A 16,459-nucleotide genomic window follows, 5' to 3' on the forward strand; every position below is an offset into this window, starting at 1 on the left:
CTCCCGCCCAGCCCCGGGGCTGCGGGACGGGCCGTTCGAAAGCAATAAACAGCTTTATTCGGAGCGCACGGCTCGGGCAGAGGCGCTGGGACCCCCGCCAGGGGAGGCTGCTCCGAGCAGGGCCGGGGGGCTGCCGGGTGCGGGCTGAGACCCCCCGCTGCCTTCCACTAATAAAGAGACCGAACTTTGCACACTTTTCACCAGTTTTATTGGAAAGTTCCCCCTTCCCTACCCCCCCTCCTGCGGGCCCAGGCCCTGGGAACAGCCCCATATGCACACCCGCTGCCGGCCCTGCCTACGATGCCCTGCAGCCCCCGGGACCCCCGCCCTGACCCCAGCCGGGGACACAGGGACAGCCCCCTGACCCCTGCCCAGGGCAGCCAGGCCCAGCCCCTGCAGCAACAGCCTGGGCTGGAGCGGCAGAGCCGGGGCAGGGGGGCCATGGAGGACCTTCCCCAGGAACTCCCCCCCTTCCTCCCCCAGCACCCCTCAAGTCACACCCCAGCCCCCCAGAACGGCAATAAATAATCTCACACTCCCCCAGCCCCACAGCAGGAGCAGGTGCCCACAGCCTGGCCCCGCAGCCTGGCCCCCCGAGATGGGGAGCATCTCCATATCCCCCTGAGCCCCCGGGATGGGGGGCAGCTCCGTATCCCCTGCGCAGGGGAAGGGGCTGGCAGCACCCACCTGGCCCCCCACACCCCCCGGATCCGTCCTCAGAAGCGCAGCTCCCTCAGCTTCTGCCGCAGGTAGTGCTTGGCCTCCTCGATGCCACTCACCTTCTCCAGCTCCGTGTAAGGCAGCTGTGAGGGACAGGGGACAGGGAGCTGTGACAGCGTGTCTGCCCCCCCTGCACCCCAGTACCTCCAGCCCCCAGCCCCACTCGGCCTTCTGGGGGGGTGGGAGGAAGAAGCAGGACACAGATCCCTCCCTGGAAAAGGAGGTTCCTGCCAGGGGATGGCAAAGTGTGGACAGTGGCATGGGAAGTGCAGACAATGCCCTGCTCCAGCCTGAGCTCAGCCCAGGACAGGTGGTGCAGGCACAGAGGGAGGAATCTCGAGCCTCACCACCACCATGGAGCCCCTGTCAGCACCCTCCATGAAAGGTGGCAGGGTACTGCAGGGCTGAAAACTCTGCGGGGCCAACAGCCCTGAGGGCACCAGCACCCACAGAGCAGCACCCAGCGTCACTGGGACCAGTGCCCCAGCCACTGGGGAAGGAATGAAGGTTCTGAGGGGCTCTGAGGGCTGCAGCCCCTCAACCCCCAGGTGAGAACTGGGGGTGTGCACCTGGAAAGAAAAGCTCTGGGGAGACCTTTTAGAGCCCCTTCCAGTGCCTAAAGGGGCTCCAGGAGAGGTGGAGAGGGACATAGGTCAAGAGCCTGGAGGGACAAAACACTTCCCACTGCCAGAGAGCAGGGCTGGATGGGATCTTGGCCAAGAATTGCTCCCTGCAGGGTGGGCAGGGCTGGCACAGGTGCCCAGAGCAGCTGTGGCTGCCCCTGGATCCCGGCAGTGCCCAAGGCCAGGCTGGACACTGGGGTTGGGACACCCTGGGACAGTTGAGAGGTGTCCCTGCCCAGAGCTGGGGCTGGCACTGGGTGGCTTTAAGGCCCCTTCAGCTGGGTCTCTGCTGTGCCTTCTGCAGGAGGGACACAGCCCAGCCCTGCCCAGCCCAAACAGCAGCTCAAGGGAGAGCTGGCCCAGCTCCCAGGTGGTTTCTCAGCAGTCACAGGACTCTGGAGCTCTGCACAAACACGGGGCTCTGGGCTGCTGAGCCCAGAATGAGGAGGAGCTGCGGCTGGCACGGCCTGGCAGCAGCAGGGGGTGAGACAGTTTGGGAATGGCTGTGGGATGGCACGGTGGAAGCACTGCTGTAATCCTGGTCCTCTCTGCAGTGCAAGAGTCAACAGGACTGAGGGCTCATTTCCAGAGCCATTTTCCTCAGAAAGACTCATCCTCAGGCTAAAACCACCCACAAACAAGCACATCCTAAACCAACACTTCTCCTTTGCCAAAGGAACTGCAGACCTGAGGGCTCTGAGTCCCAGCAGTGGGATGGGAACAGAGCTGGAAGCAGGGCAGGCAAGGCTTTGGCACAGAAGGTGAACCAACCTCCCTCCTGCCCCCTCAGCACATGGGATCATAGGTCACCACGTGTGTGTCCCCCATCTGATTCACCCTGAGGCCCACAGTTGATGCCACCACTGTGGCTGTGTCTGAACACCCTCCCCTTCCCCTCACTCAGGTTGGGTCTCAGCTCACAGGACAGACTGTCCCTTGTCTCTGCTTTCCATCAGGGCTGGTGTCACCCACCAGCTGCATGGAAAAAGTCCTGCATGGGGTGGGGGAGTGCAAGGAGACATGAGGATGAGTCATCCCTGCTTCCTCTCACAGGGACAGGAGTGTTTACACTGGGGATGCCAGCTCCAGGGCCATCCATCCAGGAGATGCCAGCTCACAGGCCCTCACCCACGGTGCCCTGGCCCTGAGGAGGGGCAGCCCCCCTTACCTGCACCAGACAGTATCCCAGCAGGCGCAGGTGCCGGTCCCTCATGGCCCGGGAGCCCACCAGGATGTCGGAGTTCTGGCAGTAGTGCCACTTGTCATTGACCGACAGCACCACCCTGGACAGGGGACAGCACAGCGTCACCCACCCATGGACCTGCTCCTGTGACAGCTGCAGAGCAGCACCCCAAGGGACCCCAGAGGGCAGGGACGGCTGTATCCAGCAGCCAGGGCAGTGAGGGCTGGGTGTGTGGGTGCCCCTGGCACTGGGCTGGAAGGAGCCAGGGCTGTGTCTCAGTGAGCAGGAGCCCACGGCAATGGGCAGGAAGGGACCAGGGCTGTGTCTCAGTGAGCAGGAGCTCAGGGCAGTGGGCAGGAAGGAGCCAGGGCTGTGTCTCAGGGACAGGAGCCCAGGGCAGTGAGGACTGGGTCTGTGGGTGCCCATGGCACTGGGCAGGGAAGGAGCCAGGGTCTCAGTGAGCAGGAGCCCAGGGCAGTGGGCAGGAAGAGACCAGGGCTGTGTCTCCGTGAGCAGGAGCCCAGGGCAGTGGGGACTGGGTGTGTGGGTGCCCATGGCACTGGGCAGGGAAGGAGCCAGGGTCTCAGTGAGCAGCAGCCCAGGGCAGTGGGCAGGAAGGAGCCAGGGTCTCAGTGAGCAGGAGCCCAGGGCAGTGGGGACTGGGTGTGTGGGTGCCCCTGGCACTGGGCAGGAAGGAGCCAGGGCTGTGTCTCAGGGACAGGAGCCCATGGCAGTGGGGACTGGGTCTGTGGGTGCCCATGGCACTGGGCAGGGAAGGAGCCAGGGTCTCAGTGAGCAGCAGCCCAGGGCAGTGGGCAGGAAGGAGCCAGGGCTGTGTCTCAGCGAGCACCAGCCCAGGGCAGTGTCGGGGGGCTGTCCTGTGAAGGGACCAGGCCGTACCCCGGTCCTGCTCCTACCTCTGGATGTCCTCGGCGCCCTGCGGCCCCTCGGCCGGGCCCCGCTTGGGGCTGGGCCGGCGCGGCGAGCCCGGGGCAGCGGCGTCCTCGCCGCCAGGGGGGCTGCGCTCCTCGGGCTGCTCCTGGGCTTGCTCCCCCTGGAAGCAGCCGTGCTCCTGGACGGGGCAGGCAGCCTCCTCCTCCTCCTCCAGGATTTTGCCGATGGGGAACTGGAAGAGGGAGGCGGCGGAGGCGCGGGGCGAGCAGTCGGGGGTGGCGGGCGGCGGCGCCGAGAGGCACTCGGAGGGGCTGCTGAGCGAGGAGCTGCCCGGGCTGCCCAGCGACGGCTCCTTGCTCAGCCCGCAGAAATAGTCCGAGGGGGGCTGGAAGCAGGGCCCCCCCGGGGCCGGGCAGAGCGCCGGCAGGAACCGCCCCGCCCGGCCGCTCTCCCGGGGCCCTGGGGGGCTGCTGGGCGTCTCTGCAGCAAACGGGGCAAAGTCCTGCAAATCCGAGGTGAGGGCCAGGACGCTGGAGCGCAGGGACACGGTGACAGGGGACGGGGCTGGGGGCGCCCTGGAAGCTGCTGGAACGCGTGACAGAGGCAGCACTGTGCCCGAGCGGTTGATCCACAGCAGGAAGTCTGCAGGAGAGAGAACAGGATCAGTACCTGATGGGACATGGGCTCGGGAACTCTGCCCCAGCTGGGACTCAGAGCCAGCAAACAGCACAGGGGAACCCACTCTTTCTGCAGGGGAAGCTTTGTCCCAAGGGCAGTGTCACAGGGAAGGCAGCGACAAGGCAGCCCAGAGCTCATTCTGCCCCCAATGACCTCCCACCCTCAGCCCCCAGATCCCGCTGGCAGCCCTGCCCCCAGCCCAGGGGTTACCTGTGCAGTACCCGGGGGGCAGCACCTCGTCCTGCCGGTAGCATTCCTCCCCCACCAGCTGCCGCAGCGCCTCAGCCACCAGCCCCTTGTAGCTGCAAGGAGGGAACAACCATGGGGGCACTGCTGGTGCTGAGGGCATCAACGTGGAGATGGGAACCCCCACGACTGAGAGACACAGGACTGGAGTTTTGGGCTCTGCTGTTGGGAGCCAAGAAGGGATGGGCACCAGCTCCTTTTGCAGAAAAGCTCCTCTCAGAATTGGGACACCAAATGCCCCCCAAAAGGGCTGCCCAGCCCTGGCACTACTGCCCAAGGCACGGGGGAGTCCTCATCCCTAAGGTTATTCAACAGCCACGTGGATGTGGCACTTGGGGACATGGGCAGTGGTGACCTTAGCAGTACTGGGGGACAGCTGGGCTAGGTCACCCAGCACTGTTATGACATCTTTATCCAGATGTGCAGTCCCTTCATGCATGCACCCTTCCTCCTCCTCCTCTGCCCAGGTCCTGCTGGGGAAATGGGATGTGCAGGATGCATTCTCATAATCTGATTTTGCTCTCCTCACTGTCAATCTGAAAGCCTTCACCTGTATGCCAGCCTCCTGACCTCCTGTACATCCTGCTTCCAGCAGGTGGTGTCCCCTGAAATGCTTGGGGTGTGAGGCTGGAGCGGCAGAGAGAGTGCACTGACTGCGAGAATGCCTTGGCCAGGCAGCCCCTGCACCAGCTTCTGCCCCCCCTGCTGGTAACTCTTGCTGGATGTGGAGGTGTTTCCAAACCAGCTCTCCCTGTATGAACAGCACCTCTTCCCCCCTGAGGTCTCTGAGGCCTCCCAACCCAACCAATTCTGCAATTGTAAATGATTCTGTGATTGCAGGGGTCAGCAGAGGGGCGCTGCCTCCCTGGCCCCTCACCTGTACTTCCTGTTGGCCTCGTCGGCGGTCAGGGCGTGCTCGAACATGAGCACGCGGTAGCGCGGGTCCAGGCGGGGCCCGCTGTACTCGCGGAACTCCAGCTCCACGGCCGCGTCCAGCAGCGACAGGTACCGGCGCACGATCAGCGCGTAGGGGCTGCCTGCGGGGACGGGCGCGTGAGCGGCGGGACGGGCAGCCCGCGCCCAGCCACGGCTGGGAGCAGCCTGAACACAGCTGGGAGCACCCTGAACACAGCTGGGAGCGCCCTGAACACAGCTGGGAGCACCCCAAACACAGCTGGGAGCACCCCAAACACAGCCCGGGCACCCTGCCATGCTGCTGGGAGCACCCTGAACACAGCCCAGGCACCCCGCACCCTGCCATGCTGCTGGGAGCACCCTGAACACAGCTGGGAGCACTCTGCACCCTGCCATGCTGCTGGGAACACCTGAACACAGCTGGGAGCACCCCAACCACAGCTGGGAGCACCCCAACCACAGCCTGGGCACCCCAAACACAGCCACGGCGCTGGGACCACCCTTAACCCAGCTGGGAGCACCACAACCACAGCCCGGGCACCCTGCGGCCAGCCATGCTGCTGGAACCACCCCACCCTGACCGGGAGCACCCCCACCCCGGCTGGGAGCACCCCTAACCTGGCTGGGAGCACTCCCACCCCAGCTGGGAGAACCCCCACCCCAGCCGGGAGCACCCCTAACCCGGCTGGGAGCACCCCCACCACGGCCCAACGTACTCATGACATTGCTGATGAAGCCTGGGGAGAAGACCTGGTGCAGGACAGTCTGTGGGAAGTGGCTGAGCTGGAACATGGACATGAGGATGTTGACGGTGGCCAGCGGGGAGCTGCCAGCCTTCTGCTCCAAGATGGCCTCCAGCTTGGGGAAGAGCTCGCCGTGGTTGGAGGGGCGGTAGTTCATCCGGCTGAAGGGAAACACCAACTTCTGGATGACCTGAGGCAAGAGAGGAGTGTGGGGCCGGGCTGGGACAAAGGGCAGGTCAGGGTCACCTGCCCAGTGCCCTGAAAAGACGGGAGCTCAGAACCTGCCGGGACCGGGGCACGGTCCCTGCTCCCCTGGAGTGCCCATCAGGATGGAGAAGGGCCATGGCTGCTCTGCCCAGCTGTGCCCACAGGCGAGGCGGGTGCTCACCTTGCTGTCCAGCTGCTCCCCGCGCTTCAGCAGGAAGCTGGCGATGGTGTCGAGCAGCCGCGGCTCGCGCAGCCGGTGCCGCGCCACGTACTTGGCGATGAGGGCCATGGTGTAGGGGGTGAGGTTCTCTGCCTTCCGGGGCAGCCACTCTGCCGGGCCAGCAAAGCAGGACACCGTCACAGGGGCCAGCTCTGTCCCCACCCCACGTCCTCCACAGCCACCACAGCCCGGGCAGGCGGGAGGACAGAACCAGACAGTAGCACCAGTCCCAAAAACCTCAAAGGGCAGGCAGCTCCTAAAAACCCTCAGGGCTGGGTCAGGAGAGGCTGAGGCCTGTCGTGCACAGCCAGAAGGCACAGATGGAGCACTGCTGGAATGTGCACAGGTGGGGCCTTCTGCAAAATCCCACCAAACATCTACAGTGCCCAGCCTGCAGGCATGATGGGAAAACAGTCCCTGAAGGAGTGGGGGGCTCCTGGACCCTGCCAGTCCCTAGAGTAATGGGGGCTCCCAGCCTGCCAAAGGGCTGGGCTGTCGGTGACAAGGGTAGCCATGACACAGCAATCCTTCTGCTCCCGTTCTGGGGCTCAGCAACGCCCCAGCCGAGGCTGCCACCACCCAAACATCCCTAGGGCCAGGGAAGGTGTCTGCAGGGCTGCCGCACACCCAGCCAAACCCCCCATGTCCTCTGCCTGAGCAGAGCCCTGCACCCAGCGCAGGCAGCAACGCTGGACCCCACCTGGGCACCCCTCACCTGCCATGCTGCGGATGAAGCGCTCCTGCCGGTTCTCGTAGAAGAGCTGGGAGCTGAAGATGGCCTCCAGGGCCTTGTTGTTGGCCTCCTGGGCACACAGGGCCAGCATCTCGTCCAGCAGCGCCAGCTCGTGCTCCCTCATGGCGCTGACCTGGCCCAGCGTGTGCCGCACCAGGCGCAGGATCTTGCGGTTGTTGATGAGCTGCTGGTCGGAGGCGGCGTGGCCCTGCAGCGCCTGCGCCCGCAGCCGGTAGTAGGAGAGCAGCAGGAACAGGGTCTGGGGGTGCCGCTCCTTCTCCAGGTGCCGCTCCAGGCTGCTGAGGCACGACTCCACCAGCGGGTGGGGGCTGGAGGGGTGCAGCCGCATCACGCTGCTGAACACCATCGACACGTCCTTCTGGTTGAAGCGGCCCAGGCGGCTGCGGGACTCGTCCTCCAGCACCCGCACGAGCGGCGACTCGCCGGGCAGCCCTGCGGGGAGCGGGCAAGGGCACGGCTCAGAACCTGGGCACGGCTCAAATCCCAGCACGGCTCAGAACCCGGGCACGGCTCAAATCCCAGCATGGCTCAGAACCCGGGCACGGCTCAGATCCCAGCATGGCTCAGAACCTGGGCACGGCTCAGATCCCAGCACGGCTCAGAACCCGGGCACGGCTCAGATCCCAGCACGGCTCAGAACCCGGGCATGGCTCAGATCCCAGCACGGCTCAGAACCTGGGCACGGCTCAGATCCCAGCACGGCTCAGAACCCGGGCATGGCTCAGATCCCAGCACGGCTCAGAACCCAGCACGGCTCAGAACCCGGGCACGGCTCAGAACCCGGGCACGGCTCAGAACCCTGGGCACGGCTCAGAACCACAGGCACTGCTCAGAACCACAGGCACTGCTCAGAACCCGGGCACGGCTCAGAACCCGGGCACGGCTCAGAACCCGGGCACGGCTCAGAACCACAGGCACGGCTCAGAACCACAGGCACAGCTCAGACCAGATCCCAGGCACGGCTCAGACCAGATCCCAGGCACGGCTCAGACCAGATCCCAGGCACGGCTCAGAACCCTGGGCATGGCTCAGAACCACAGGCACAGCTCAGACCAGATCCCAGGCACGGCTCAGAACCCTGGGCATGGCTCAGAACCACAGGCACAGCTCAGACCAGATCCCAGGCACAGCTCAGACCAGACCCCAGGCACGGCTCAGAACCCTGGGCATGGCTCAGACCAGATCCCAGGCATGGCTCAGACCAGATCCCAGGCACGGCTCAGTTCATGGCACAACCACGTCTGCAGCTCAGGCAGAAGGCCACTGCCGTAACTGGACGGACGTGCTGGGTCAGTGACCAAACCCAGAAGGGGAAGGGAGGGGAAGGCAAAGCACCAGCAGGACACCAGAGCACCTGCACCATGGAAAACACTGTGTGGAGCTGTGGGGCCATTCCCACCCATCCCACTACAATGGGAGCCCTGCAGCTCACCCACAGTGGCAAGGTTCATTTCTTAGGTCTCAAACATCTCAGAGACAAGTAATTCATAGAATCCCAAAATCTCAGACTGTTTTGGGTTGGAAGGAACCTTAAATCCCATCCAGTTCCAGCCCTCTGCCATGGGCAGGGATACTTTCACTAGACCAGGCTGCTCCAAGCCCAATCCAACCTGGCCTGGAACACTTCGAGAGGCTTTGGGCACTCAAAAAAAAACTCATCTCAAAAAGTTAATACAAAAAAGTTGTGGCTGGAAAACAACTATAACAACCCATGTGACCAAACTAAACCCTGTTTGCTCCAGCAGGGACTAATCCTTTGGCTTTTTTGACCTTCTCCTGTTTCTCAGCTCAGCTTTAGCTTGTGCGACCTGGCTCCCAGGGAAACACTTCCCTGCAGCTCAGGACGTGTTACCCAGGCCTGGGCACAGGCTCAGTGCCTTGGCTGTCAGGAGGGATCTCCTCAGCAAAGGCAAAGAGCACTGGGGGGCCCAGAGCTGCCCACCCCCCCAGGATTTGGGCGGGCACAGGCCGCAGGGCAGCGCGGGGCGAGTCACTGCGGGTCATCGTTAATCACAACTCAGGAGGGGGAACGTGCAGAATTGGTCTGAGCAGCCGCTTTGTTCCGTGAAAAGACCTCAAAAGCAAGCTGGAGTTTGTGCTAATGAGGGACAAGGGGGCAGAACAAAGTGGGGGGCACGGCAGCGCCGTGGGGGGCCCGGCACGGGGAGCCTGGCGAGGGCAGCGGCGCCGGCGGCTCCGGCCCGTGTCAACAAACAGGCGGCGCCGGGCAGAGCCGCCCCCGGCCCGGCAGGGGCTCGAGTTACTGCGCCAGCCGCGGCCGGGCCCGGGAGGCTGCGGGAACGGCAGCAGGGCGGGGGGAGCACGGGCAGGAGGGCAGGCACTCGCCAGATCCTGCAATCGTTTGCGTTGGAAGGGACCTTAGAAGATCATCCAGCCCCACCCCTGCCATGCCAGGGACACCTTCCACTAGGCCAGGCTGCTCCAAGCCCCGTCCAACCCGGCCTTGAACACTTCCACGGATGGGGCAGCCACAGCTGCTCTGGGCAGCCTGTGCCAGGGCCTGCCCACCCGCTCAGGGAAGAGTTCCTTCCCAAAATCCCATCCAACCCTGACCTCTGTCAGTGGGAAACCATTCTCTCTTGTCCTATCCCTCCAGGCCCTTGTTCAAAATCCCTCTCCAGCTCTCGGAGCATCTCCTCTGAGCTTGCTCCAAGTCCTTCTGCTGGGCTTCAGAGCCAGAAGCACCACTGCAGGTAAGGCCTCACGGAGTGGGGCAGAGGGGAAGATTCCCCCTACTGCCCTGCTGTCCACTCCTCTTTGCATGTAGACCCCACCCCTTCCTCGCAGCAGAACTTGCAGGGTCACCCCAGCCCACAGAAGGAGGAGCCTCCGGGATGCTCCTTCCCTGGGACACAGCCTCCCCAGCTCAGCACCCCAAGGAAGCTGCACAGCAACCCAAATACCCCGAACCCTCTCTCCCACACAGTGGGAGACAAACACCCGGTGACATAAAGCTTGTGCCCTATAAGAGTTCAGCCAAACCCATGGTCTCCCCCATCAGTGCCCAGGTGTTTCCTGGTTTTCAGGGCTTGGAACTCAAGCTGGAACCAGACACGGCCCAGGAGTGGCTGATACACATCCTGCCAGGCAGGGCTGCCCAGCACTGACCTCCTGCTCAGCAGGGACACTAAGCCCTCTTGCCCTGGAGGAGCAGAGCCCCCCAAGCCCTGCAGGCTGAGCCCCCCAAGCCCTGCAGACTGAGCCCGCAGTGGTCGCAGCTCCTCTGCCATACACTGAGGCAGCGCTGTGCTCCCCCCCGCCGGCCCCGGGTGCTCACCCAGCGCAGCCGCTGCGTACAGGCAGTTGACGATGCTGAAGTTGTCGAACTTGGCGCAGCCGCTGACGATGGCCTGGCACAGCACGTGGAACTCGGGCTGCTCCAGCACCTGACCCGCGGGCCCGCGGCTGTCCCCGGCCCCCACGGGCGGCCCTGGCTGCTGCTGCAGGAGCTGGCCCAGCTTGTGAAGCGCTATGGGGTAGTGGCTAGCCGACACCTTGCCCGGGTTCTGCGTGACCCAGCGGAGCACCTCGCCCACGCTGCGCGAGCGCTCGATCAGCCGCTTCATGGTGAAGAAGGTGTCGTAGCTCATCTTCTCGTGGATGAAGTTCCAGCTCTTCCTCTTGCCGTGGGCCCGGCCCCGGCCGCCGTCCGGGTGCACGGCGGGCAGCAGCCCATGGCCGTAGGGGTCCAGGGGCAGCAGCAGCCGCGGCCGGGCCTTGCCGGCGCAGCAGCAGGCGGGGAACATCGCGGCACCGCGGCGCTCATGGGCAGCCGGGCCCCGCGGGCCCGCCCGGGTCAGAGCGCGGAGCCATGGGCACAGCAGCGGGCACAGCATGGCGGGGGCGGCACGGCGCGGGGGGCTGCGCGGCTCCGGAGGACCCTGCGGGACAGAGCGGCGGGGGCGTGACCGGCGGGACGGCGGAGCCGGCGGGGCACGGGCGCTCCCCGAGCAGACAGGCGCCCCCCCCACCCGCCGGGATCCGCGCCGCCGCCGGCACCGGGCCCGCCGCCTGCCCCCGCCCAGCCCCGCGGTGCCGGGACCTCCGGCCTGCCCGGCGTCCCCCGGCCCACCCCTCTCCCGGCTATGCTCCGACCTCCGCCGCCACCGCGCCCGCCCTGGGCCCCCCCCGCGGAACTCCCTGCCCCCCATCTGGCCCGGCCCGGCCGTACATGGCGCTGGCGGCCGCTCGGTCCCGCCGCCACCGCCGCTCAGCGCCGCCGGGACACGGACACGGCCCGGGAGCGCAGCCCCGCCGCCATCTTCCCGCGGCCCCGCCCCACGCGCGGCACTTCCGGGGCGGGGCCCGCGCGCGGATCAGCGCTGCGCCTCCGCCAATGAGCGAGCGCTCCGTGCAGGGCGGGGCGACGCCGCCGGCGCAGGCGCGGTGCGGCCCTGCAGAGCGCGTGGCGGGACGCGCCAGGCCCCGCCCCCTCGGAGCCCCGCCCCCAGCCCGGCTGGTGTCCCCGTCACAGTCCCCGGTCACCCCCCGCCACCGTCCCCGACCCACGGCGCAGCACAGCCGGGACGCCACGGCCGCTCACAGTCCTTCCGCTTTAATCGGAACGGCGCTGGGGAGTGGGACCCCCCAACATAGCACTAGAACTCCCGGGACAGTGGGGAGTGCAGACACCCCCAGCACCCCGGGACCTCAGGAGCGCATCCCGCCGGCACCGGGACCCTCGGCACCCCTGGGCTCGTGTCCCTCCCCAGGCACCGGGATCCCCAGGAGCAGCCACGCTGTATTCCAAAGAGAAGCTCCACGGGCACGGACATCACCCCAAGCAGGACCGCACCCGAGGAGCTTCTGCACGCAGAGTGCCTGGGGGGATGCTCCATGCAGGGACGGGGGCACCGGGACCCCCCGAGGTAGCTGAGCCACCACTCCTGCGACAGCCCCTGTGTGCAGACAGGGTGCGGGTGGGCACCTGCCCGGGACTCCTGGGCCCGTGGGGGACACAGCCCAGGGCCCAGACCCCCGCCTCAGGTGCAGCGGGCAGGCCCCACGTGCCCCGATATGTTGAGCGGGCTGAATGCATGTCCGAGGTGGGCTGGGCAGGCTCTGAGTGTCCCAGGCGTGGCTCCCGGTGCCCGTGTCCCAGGCGCTGGTCCAGCCGCGCTATCTGCGGTACATGGCGAAGGCCACGAAGGTGACGAGCAGGGTGAGGCCGGCCAGGCAGGTGGTGGCGGTGGCGGTGAAGACGTGGCGGTGCTGCAGCTGCAGGTACCAGAGCAGGGCCAGCAGCAGCACGAAGAGCGGCAGCGCCAGGCTGCCCACGCCCAGCGCGGCGGGCGCGGGGCTGCGGGGACCAGGGCTGCCGGGGGCCGTGGGGGCCACACTGGGCGGGGACAGGTGGCAGTGCAGAACGCTCAGGTGGCCCAGGTGCAGCCCCGCCAGGCTCTGGGAATCGTCACGCAGCAGCTGCCCCTGGTAGATCAAGCGCACCTGCTGCTCCTGCCCGGGGAAGTAGGTCCTGGAGGAGACACGGACAGGGGTCACAGCGCTGACAGGACAGGCCAGGCCCCCCGACCCACCTCCTGTGACTGTGCCCACCCGTGCAGCTGAGCCTGCGTGTCCCCGTCAGCCACCCCAAGCATCACTTGCCAGCTCAGTTCCTCCATCTACATCCCATGAATGTGCCCACCCTGCCCTGCACACCTGACCCCACATACTTGTGCCTAACCCAGGTGTCAACTGCCAGGACAGTCCCCCCTGTTCACCCGCTGCCAACGCACCCATCACCACCGTCCCGCCCTGCCCTGGCCACACACGGAGCGTTCTGCGCCCGTCAGCCACCTCAGGCGTCAGCTGCCCGCCTGGGCTGTCCCCTGCTCCGCCAGGGACGGGCGCAGCTCCCCGGGCACAGGCCACCTGCCCGGCGCACCGCTGTCCCCTGCCAGGTGCTGCGGTCCGGGGATCCCCAGCCGGGACAGGCCGCCCGGCCCGCACCCGCTCACCTCTTGAGCGCACCGACGGTGTCCCCGGGCCGCACCCGCGCCAGGCGCTCCGTGTCGTTCAGGAACTTGAGCCGCAGCACCAGCGTGGGCTCGGCGGGGCCCTCGCCCGCGGCCGCGGCGGAGTTCCGGTGCCGCAGCCCCGCCGCCTCATCGGGGGCCGCCGCTCCCTCGGCCGGGGCCGGGGCCGGGGCCGGGGCCGGGGCCGGGGCCGGGCTCGGGGCCTTGCGCTCGGCAGGGGCCGCGCTCGGGGCCGCCTCGGCCGGCGGCGCCGCGGGCTCGGGGGCGCGCGTGGAGGCCCAGGCGAGCCCCAGCACGGCGGCCGCCAGCAGCAGCGCGAACAGCAGCGTCACCTCATCGCCGACGCCCTCGATGAGCGCCATGGCGGCGGCAGGAGCGGGGGGCGCCCCGCGAGAGGTACCGGGCGGGCGCGGCCTCAGCCCGCGGGGCCGCGCGGAGCCGGGGCCGGGGCCACGGCCGCACCGGACTGGGCTCGGGCCGCCATCGCGCCGCTTCCGGCCGGGCGCGGGGGGCGATGGGACATGTAGTCCTGGCTGCGGGAGCCGCGGCGGGGGTGCGGCCGCCGCGCGGAGCACGCCGGGAGTTGTAGTCCCGGACCGGCGCCAGGCTCTCCCGGTGTAATCCCAGTCGCTCCCAGTCACCGCGTGTGTGATCCCAGCCGCTCCCGGACACTCCCGCTATCACTCCAGGAATGCCACTATGTTCCAGTGTGGTCACAGTATTACCCCAGCATGGGCCCAGCTGCTCCCAGTATGATCCCAGCTGCTGCCAGTATGGTTTCAGTTGCTCCTAGTGTAATCCCAGTATGAACCCACTTAACCCCAGGATGATGCCATTTGCCCCCAGTGTAGCTCCAGTTGCTACCAGTCCCCCCCAGTATAGCTCCAGTCACTCCCAGATACTCTAGATACTCCCAGGTTTAAATTCCTGTGGGTGTGTCACTTGGGGACATGGGCAGTGGTGGCCGTGGCCATGCTGGGGGTGGGTGGGTTTGGGCATCTCCAAGAGTTTTCTACCCTAGGTAATTCTGGAATTGTGAATTCCCAGGAGTTCCCAAAGCCACCTGCAGGCTCTGATTAAACTCTTTTATATTAGATGAAAAATTCTTAATTTTAGGTTAAAAATTCTTAATTTAGGTGAAAAGGTCTTAATTTTAGGCTAGAAATTGTTCATTTTAGCTAAAAAAAAAAAAATCTTAATTTTAAGGTAAAAAATTCTTAGTTTTATGTAAAAAATTCTTATTTTTAGGTGAAGATGTCTAACCGTGGAAACACAGCAACATGCATGGGGGAGATGGGAACAAACTGACTCTCCCATAAAGGGCAATTTTGGGTGGTGGGGAAATTCTGGGCAACAATGTCCCCTGTGCCCAAGGTATCCCCTTGGCTGGTCCCTCTCTGGTGTGGCAATGACATTTCCTGCAGTAAGACCAGGAGGATTCCATTCTCCATATTATTGTTTCTGGAAAAAATCAGGATGGAACCAGGACAAAACCAGCGTGCCAGGGCAGCCCTTCCTGCTGAGGGTTCTCAGGGGCTGGGGGCCGTCCAGGAGGGAATTCGTGCTCTGTTTTGGGATTGTGTGTGGGCTCTGCCGCTGGGTGGGGAGGAGGGGCTGCAGGTGAGGGATCCCCACTCCAGAGGCACAGCCCTGGCACAGAGTGCCCAGCACATCCCGGGGCTGCCAGAGCGAGGGATGCGGGAGCAGCAGCAGGTTCAACCCACGGCTGATCCCTGCGGGCACGGAACCGGCATTTATCCCCTCCTGATGCTGGGATGAGCCCGGATCCGCTGCTGGAGGGGCTGTGTCTGCTCAGATTTGAGGGTTTATCCAGCGGTTCATCCCCTCCCTGCTAAATCCCGTGTCTGCTGTCACCGAGGATTTGTCTGCCTTCAGCTCCCAGACAGTGAGGCTTTGCCATCCTCCCTGCCTCGATTAAGAAGCTGTTTGATATTCCCCTGAAAGTTCTTCCCCGGTGTCATCCAGGCACCTTCAGTTTCCCAGGAAAGCTGAGCAGATTCTGCTCCTCAAATCTGCTGCCTTCGTGCTGCCCTGCCCAGGGCTGCTCTGGATTTTTCCTGTTCTCCTGAAAGCCTGGTGATCTAAAGTGATGATGGCCAAAGCCCCCTGCCCTGCCCGGGCTCTGCAAGCAGCAGTGAGGGGGTCCCAGGGGTCAGCAGGGTGGGGGTCCCAGGGGTCAGCAGTGAGGGGTCCCAGGGGTCAGCAGGGTGGGGGTCCCAGGGGTCAGCAGTGGGGGGTCCCAGGGGTCAGCAGTGAGGGGTCCCAGGGGTCAGCAGGGTGGGGGTCCCAGGGGTCAGCAGTGGGGGGTCCCAGGGGTCAGCAGTGGGGGGTCCCAGGGATCAGCAGTGAGGGATCCCAGGGGTCAGCAGTGGGGGGTCCCAGGGGTCAGCAGTGGGGGGTCCCAGGGATCAGCAGTGAGGGATCCCAGGGGTCAGCAGTGGGGGGTCTCAGGGGTCAGCAGTGAGGGGTCCCAGGGGTCAGCAGTGGGGGGTCCCAGGGGTCAGCAGTGAGGGGTCCCAGGGGTCAGCAGTGGGGGGTCCCAGGGGTCAGCAGTGGGGGGTCCCAGGGGTCAGCAGTGAGGGGTCCCAGGGATCAGCAGGGTGGGGGTCCCAGGGGTCAGCAGTGAGGGGTCCCAGGGATCAGCAGGGTGGGGGTCCCCGATGGTGACACCCAGAGGTGTCCTGGGCAGGGAACAGCCCCAGGAGGGGCTGGGGGAGCTGGGAAGGGGCTCAGCCTGGAGAAAAGGAGGCTCAGGGGGAACTCCTGGCTCTGCTCTGCTCCCTGCCAGGAGGGGACAGTGGGGGCTGAGCTCTGCTCTCAGGGAACAGGGACAGGACAAGGGAAAACAGCCCCAAGCTGTGCCAGAGGAGGTTTAGGTTGGATATTGGGGAAAACATTTTTGTGAGAATATTGGGGAAAGCATTTTTGTGAGAAGGGCTGCCCCACTGTGCTTGTGCCAGGGTTCATGGTCTCTCCTTCTGTTCCCCCTTTACTCACCATGTCACCTTTGCTCAGTGTTTGTCCCTGGGGTCTCCCCCGTGACTGGGCTGAGCCGTTCGTGCCCCACAGGCCTTGCTGGGACTGCTGGCCCTGAGCTCTGCTCAGGACCCCAGACTGCCCAGGGGGGTTTCACCCACTTGTTCCATTTTCAGCCTCTTTTCCCAAAGCCCACGCATTCAGAGAGCCCAGCTCCTCCAGATTTGTGACCAGAGAGGGGTGGCAGAGGGACTCTGTCCCGGGGGGCACTGGGGACATGGGG

At 65.4% G+C, this 16,459-nt stretch overlaps 2 protein-coding genes across 2 annotated transcripts; both read right to left on the reverse strand.

Annotated features, from left to right (window-relative positions):
- Positions 1-194: 194 nt before the first annotated feature.
- FASTK (Fas activated serine/threonine kinase) lies at positions 195-11,466 on the reverse strand. The gene is made up of 10 exons (XM_056483984.1): positions 11,376-11,466; positions 10,482-11,085; positions 7,145-7,615; positions 6,391-6,539; positions 5,976-6,192; positions 5,222-5,381; positions 4,309-4,400; positions 3,444-4,062; positions 2,512-2,626; positions 195-803 (listed from the first exon to the last, which is right to left on the reverse strand). The coding sequence occupies exons 2-10, from the start codon at positions 11,038-11,040 to the stop codon at positions 717-719; spliced, it is 2,469 nt and encodes an 822-aa protein (XP_056339959.1). The 5' UTR covers positions 11,041-11,085; positions 11,376-11,466; the 3' UTR covers positions 195-716.
- Positions 11,467-11,743: 277 nt separating this feature from the next.
- On the reverse strand, positions 11,744-13,689 carry TMUB1 (transmembrane and ubiquitin like domain containing 1). The gene is made up of 2 exons (XM_056483985.1): positions 13,162-13,689; positions 11,744-12,677 (listed from the first exon to the last, which is right to left on the reverse strand). The coding sequence occupies exons 1-2, from the start codon at positions 13,539-13,541 to the stop codon at positions 12,323-12,325; spliced, it is 735 nt and encodes a 244-aa protein (XP_056339960.1). The 5' UTR covers positions 13,542-13,689; the 3' UTR covers positions 11,744-12,322.
- Between the last annotated feature and the right edge of the window lie 2,770 nt (positions 13,690-16,459).

Source organism: Oenanthe melanoleuca, chromosome 2 (genome assembly GCF_029582105.1).
Source record: "Oenanthe melanoleuca isolate GR-GAL-2019-014 chromosome 2, OMel1.0, whole genome shotgun sequence".
Taxonomy (NCBI): Eukaryota; Metazoa; Chordata; class Aves; order Passeriformes; family Muscicapidae; genus Oenanthe; species Oenanthe melanoleuca.

What these genes read in the sequence shown, in the direction of transcription:
- TMUB1 (XM_056483985.1), bottom strand. Translation starts at nt 13,541, where the DNA reads ATGGCGCTCATCGAGGGCGTCGGCGATGAGGTGACGCTGCTGTTCGCG. An exon ending in ACCGTCGGTGCGCTCAAGAG is followed by an intron (nt 12,678 to 13,161) that starts GTGAGCGGGTGC and finishes TGTCTCCTCCAG; the next exon opens with GACCTACTTCCCCGGGCAGG.
- FASTK (XM_056483984.1), bottom strand. Translation starts at nt 11,040, where the DNA reads ATGCTGTGCCCGCTGCTGTGCCCATGGCTCCGCGCTCTGACCCGGGCG. An exon ending in GTACGCAGCGGCTGCGCTGG is followed by an intron (nt 7,616 to 10,481) that starts GTGAGCACCCGG and finishes CGCTCCCCGCAG; the next exon opens with GGCTGCCCGGCGAGTCGCCG. An exon ending in GGGAGCAGCTGGACAGCAAG is followed by an intron (nt 6,193 to 6,390) that starts GTGAGCACCCGC and finishes CTCTTGCCTCAG; the next exon opens with GTCATCCAGAAGTTGGTGTT.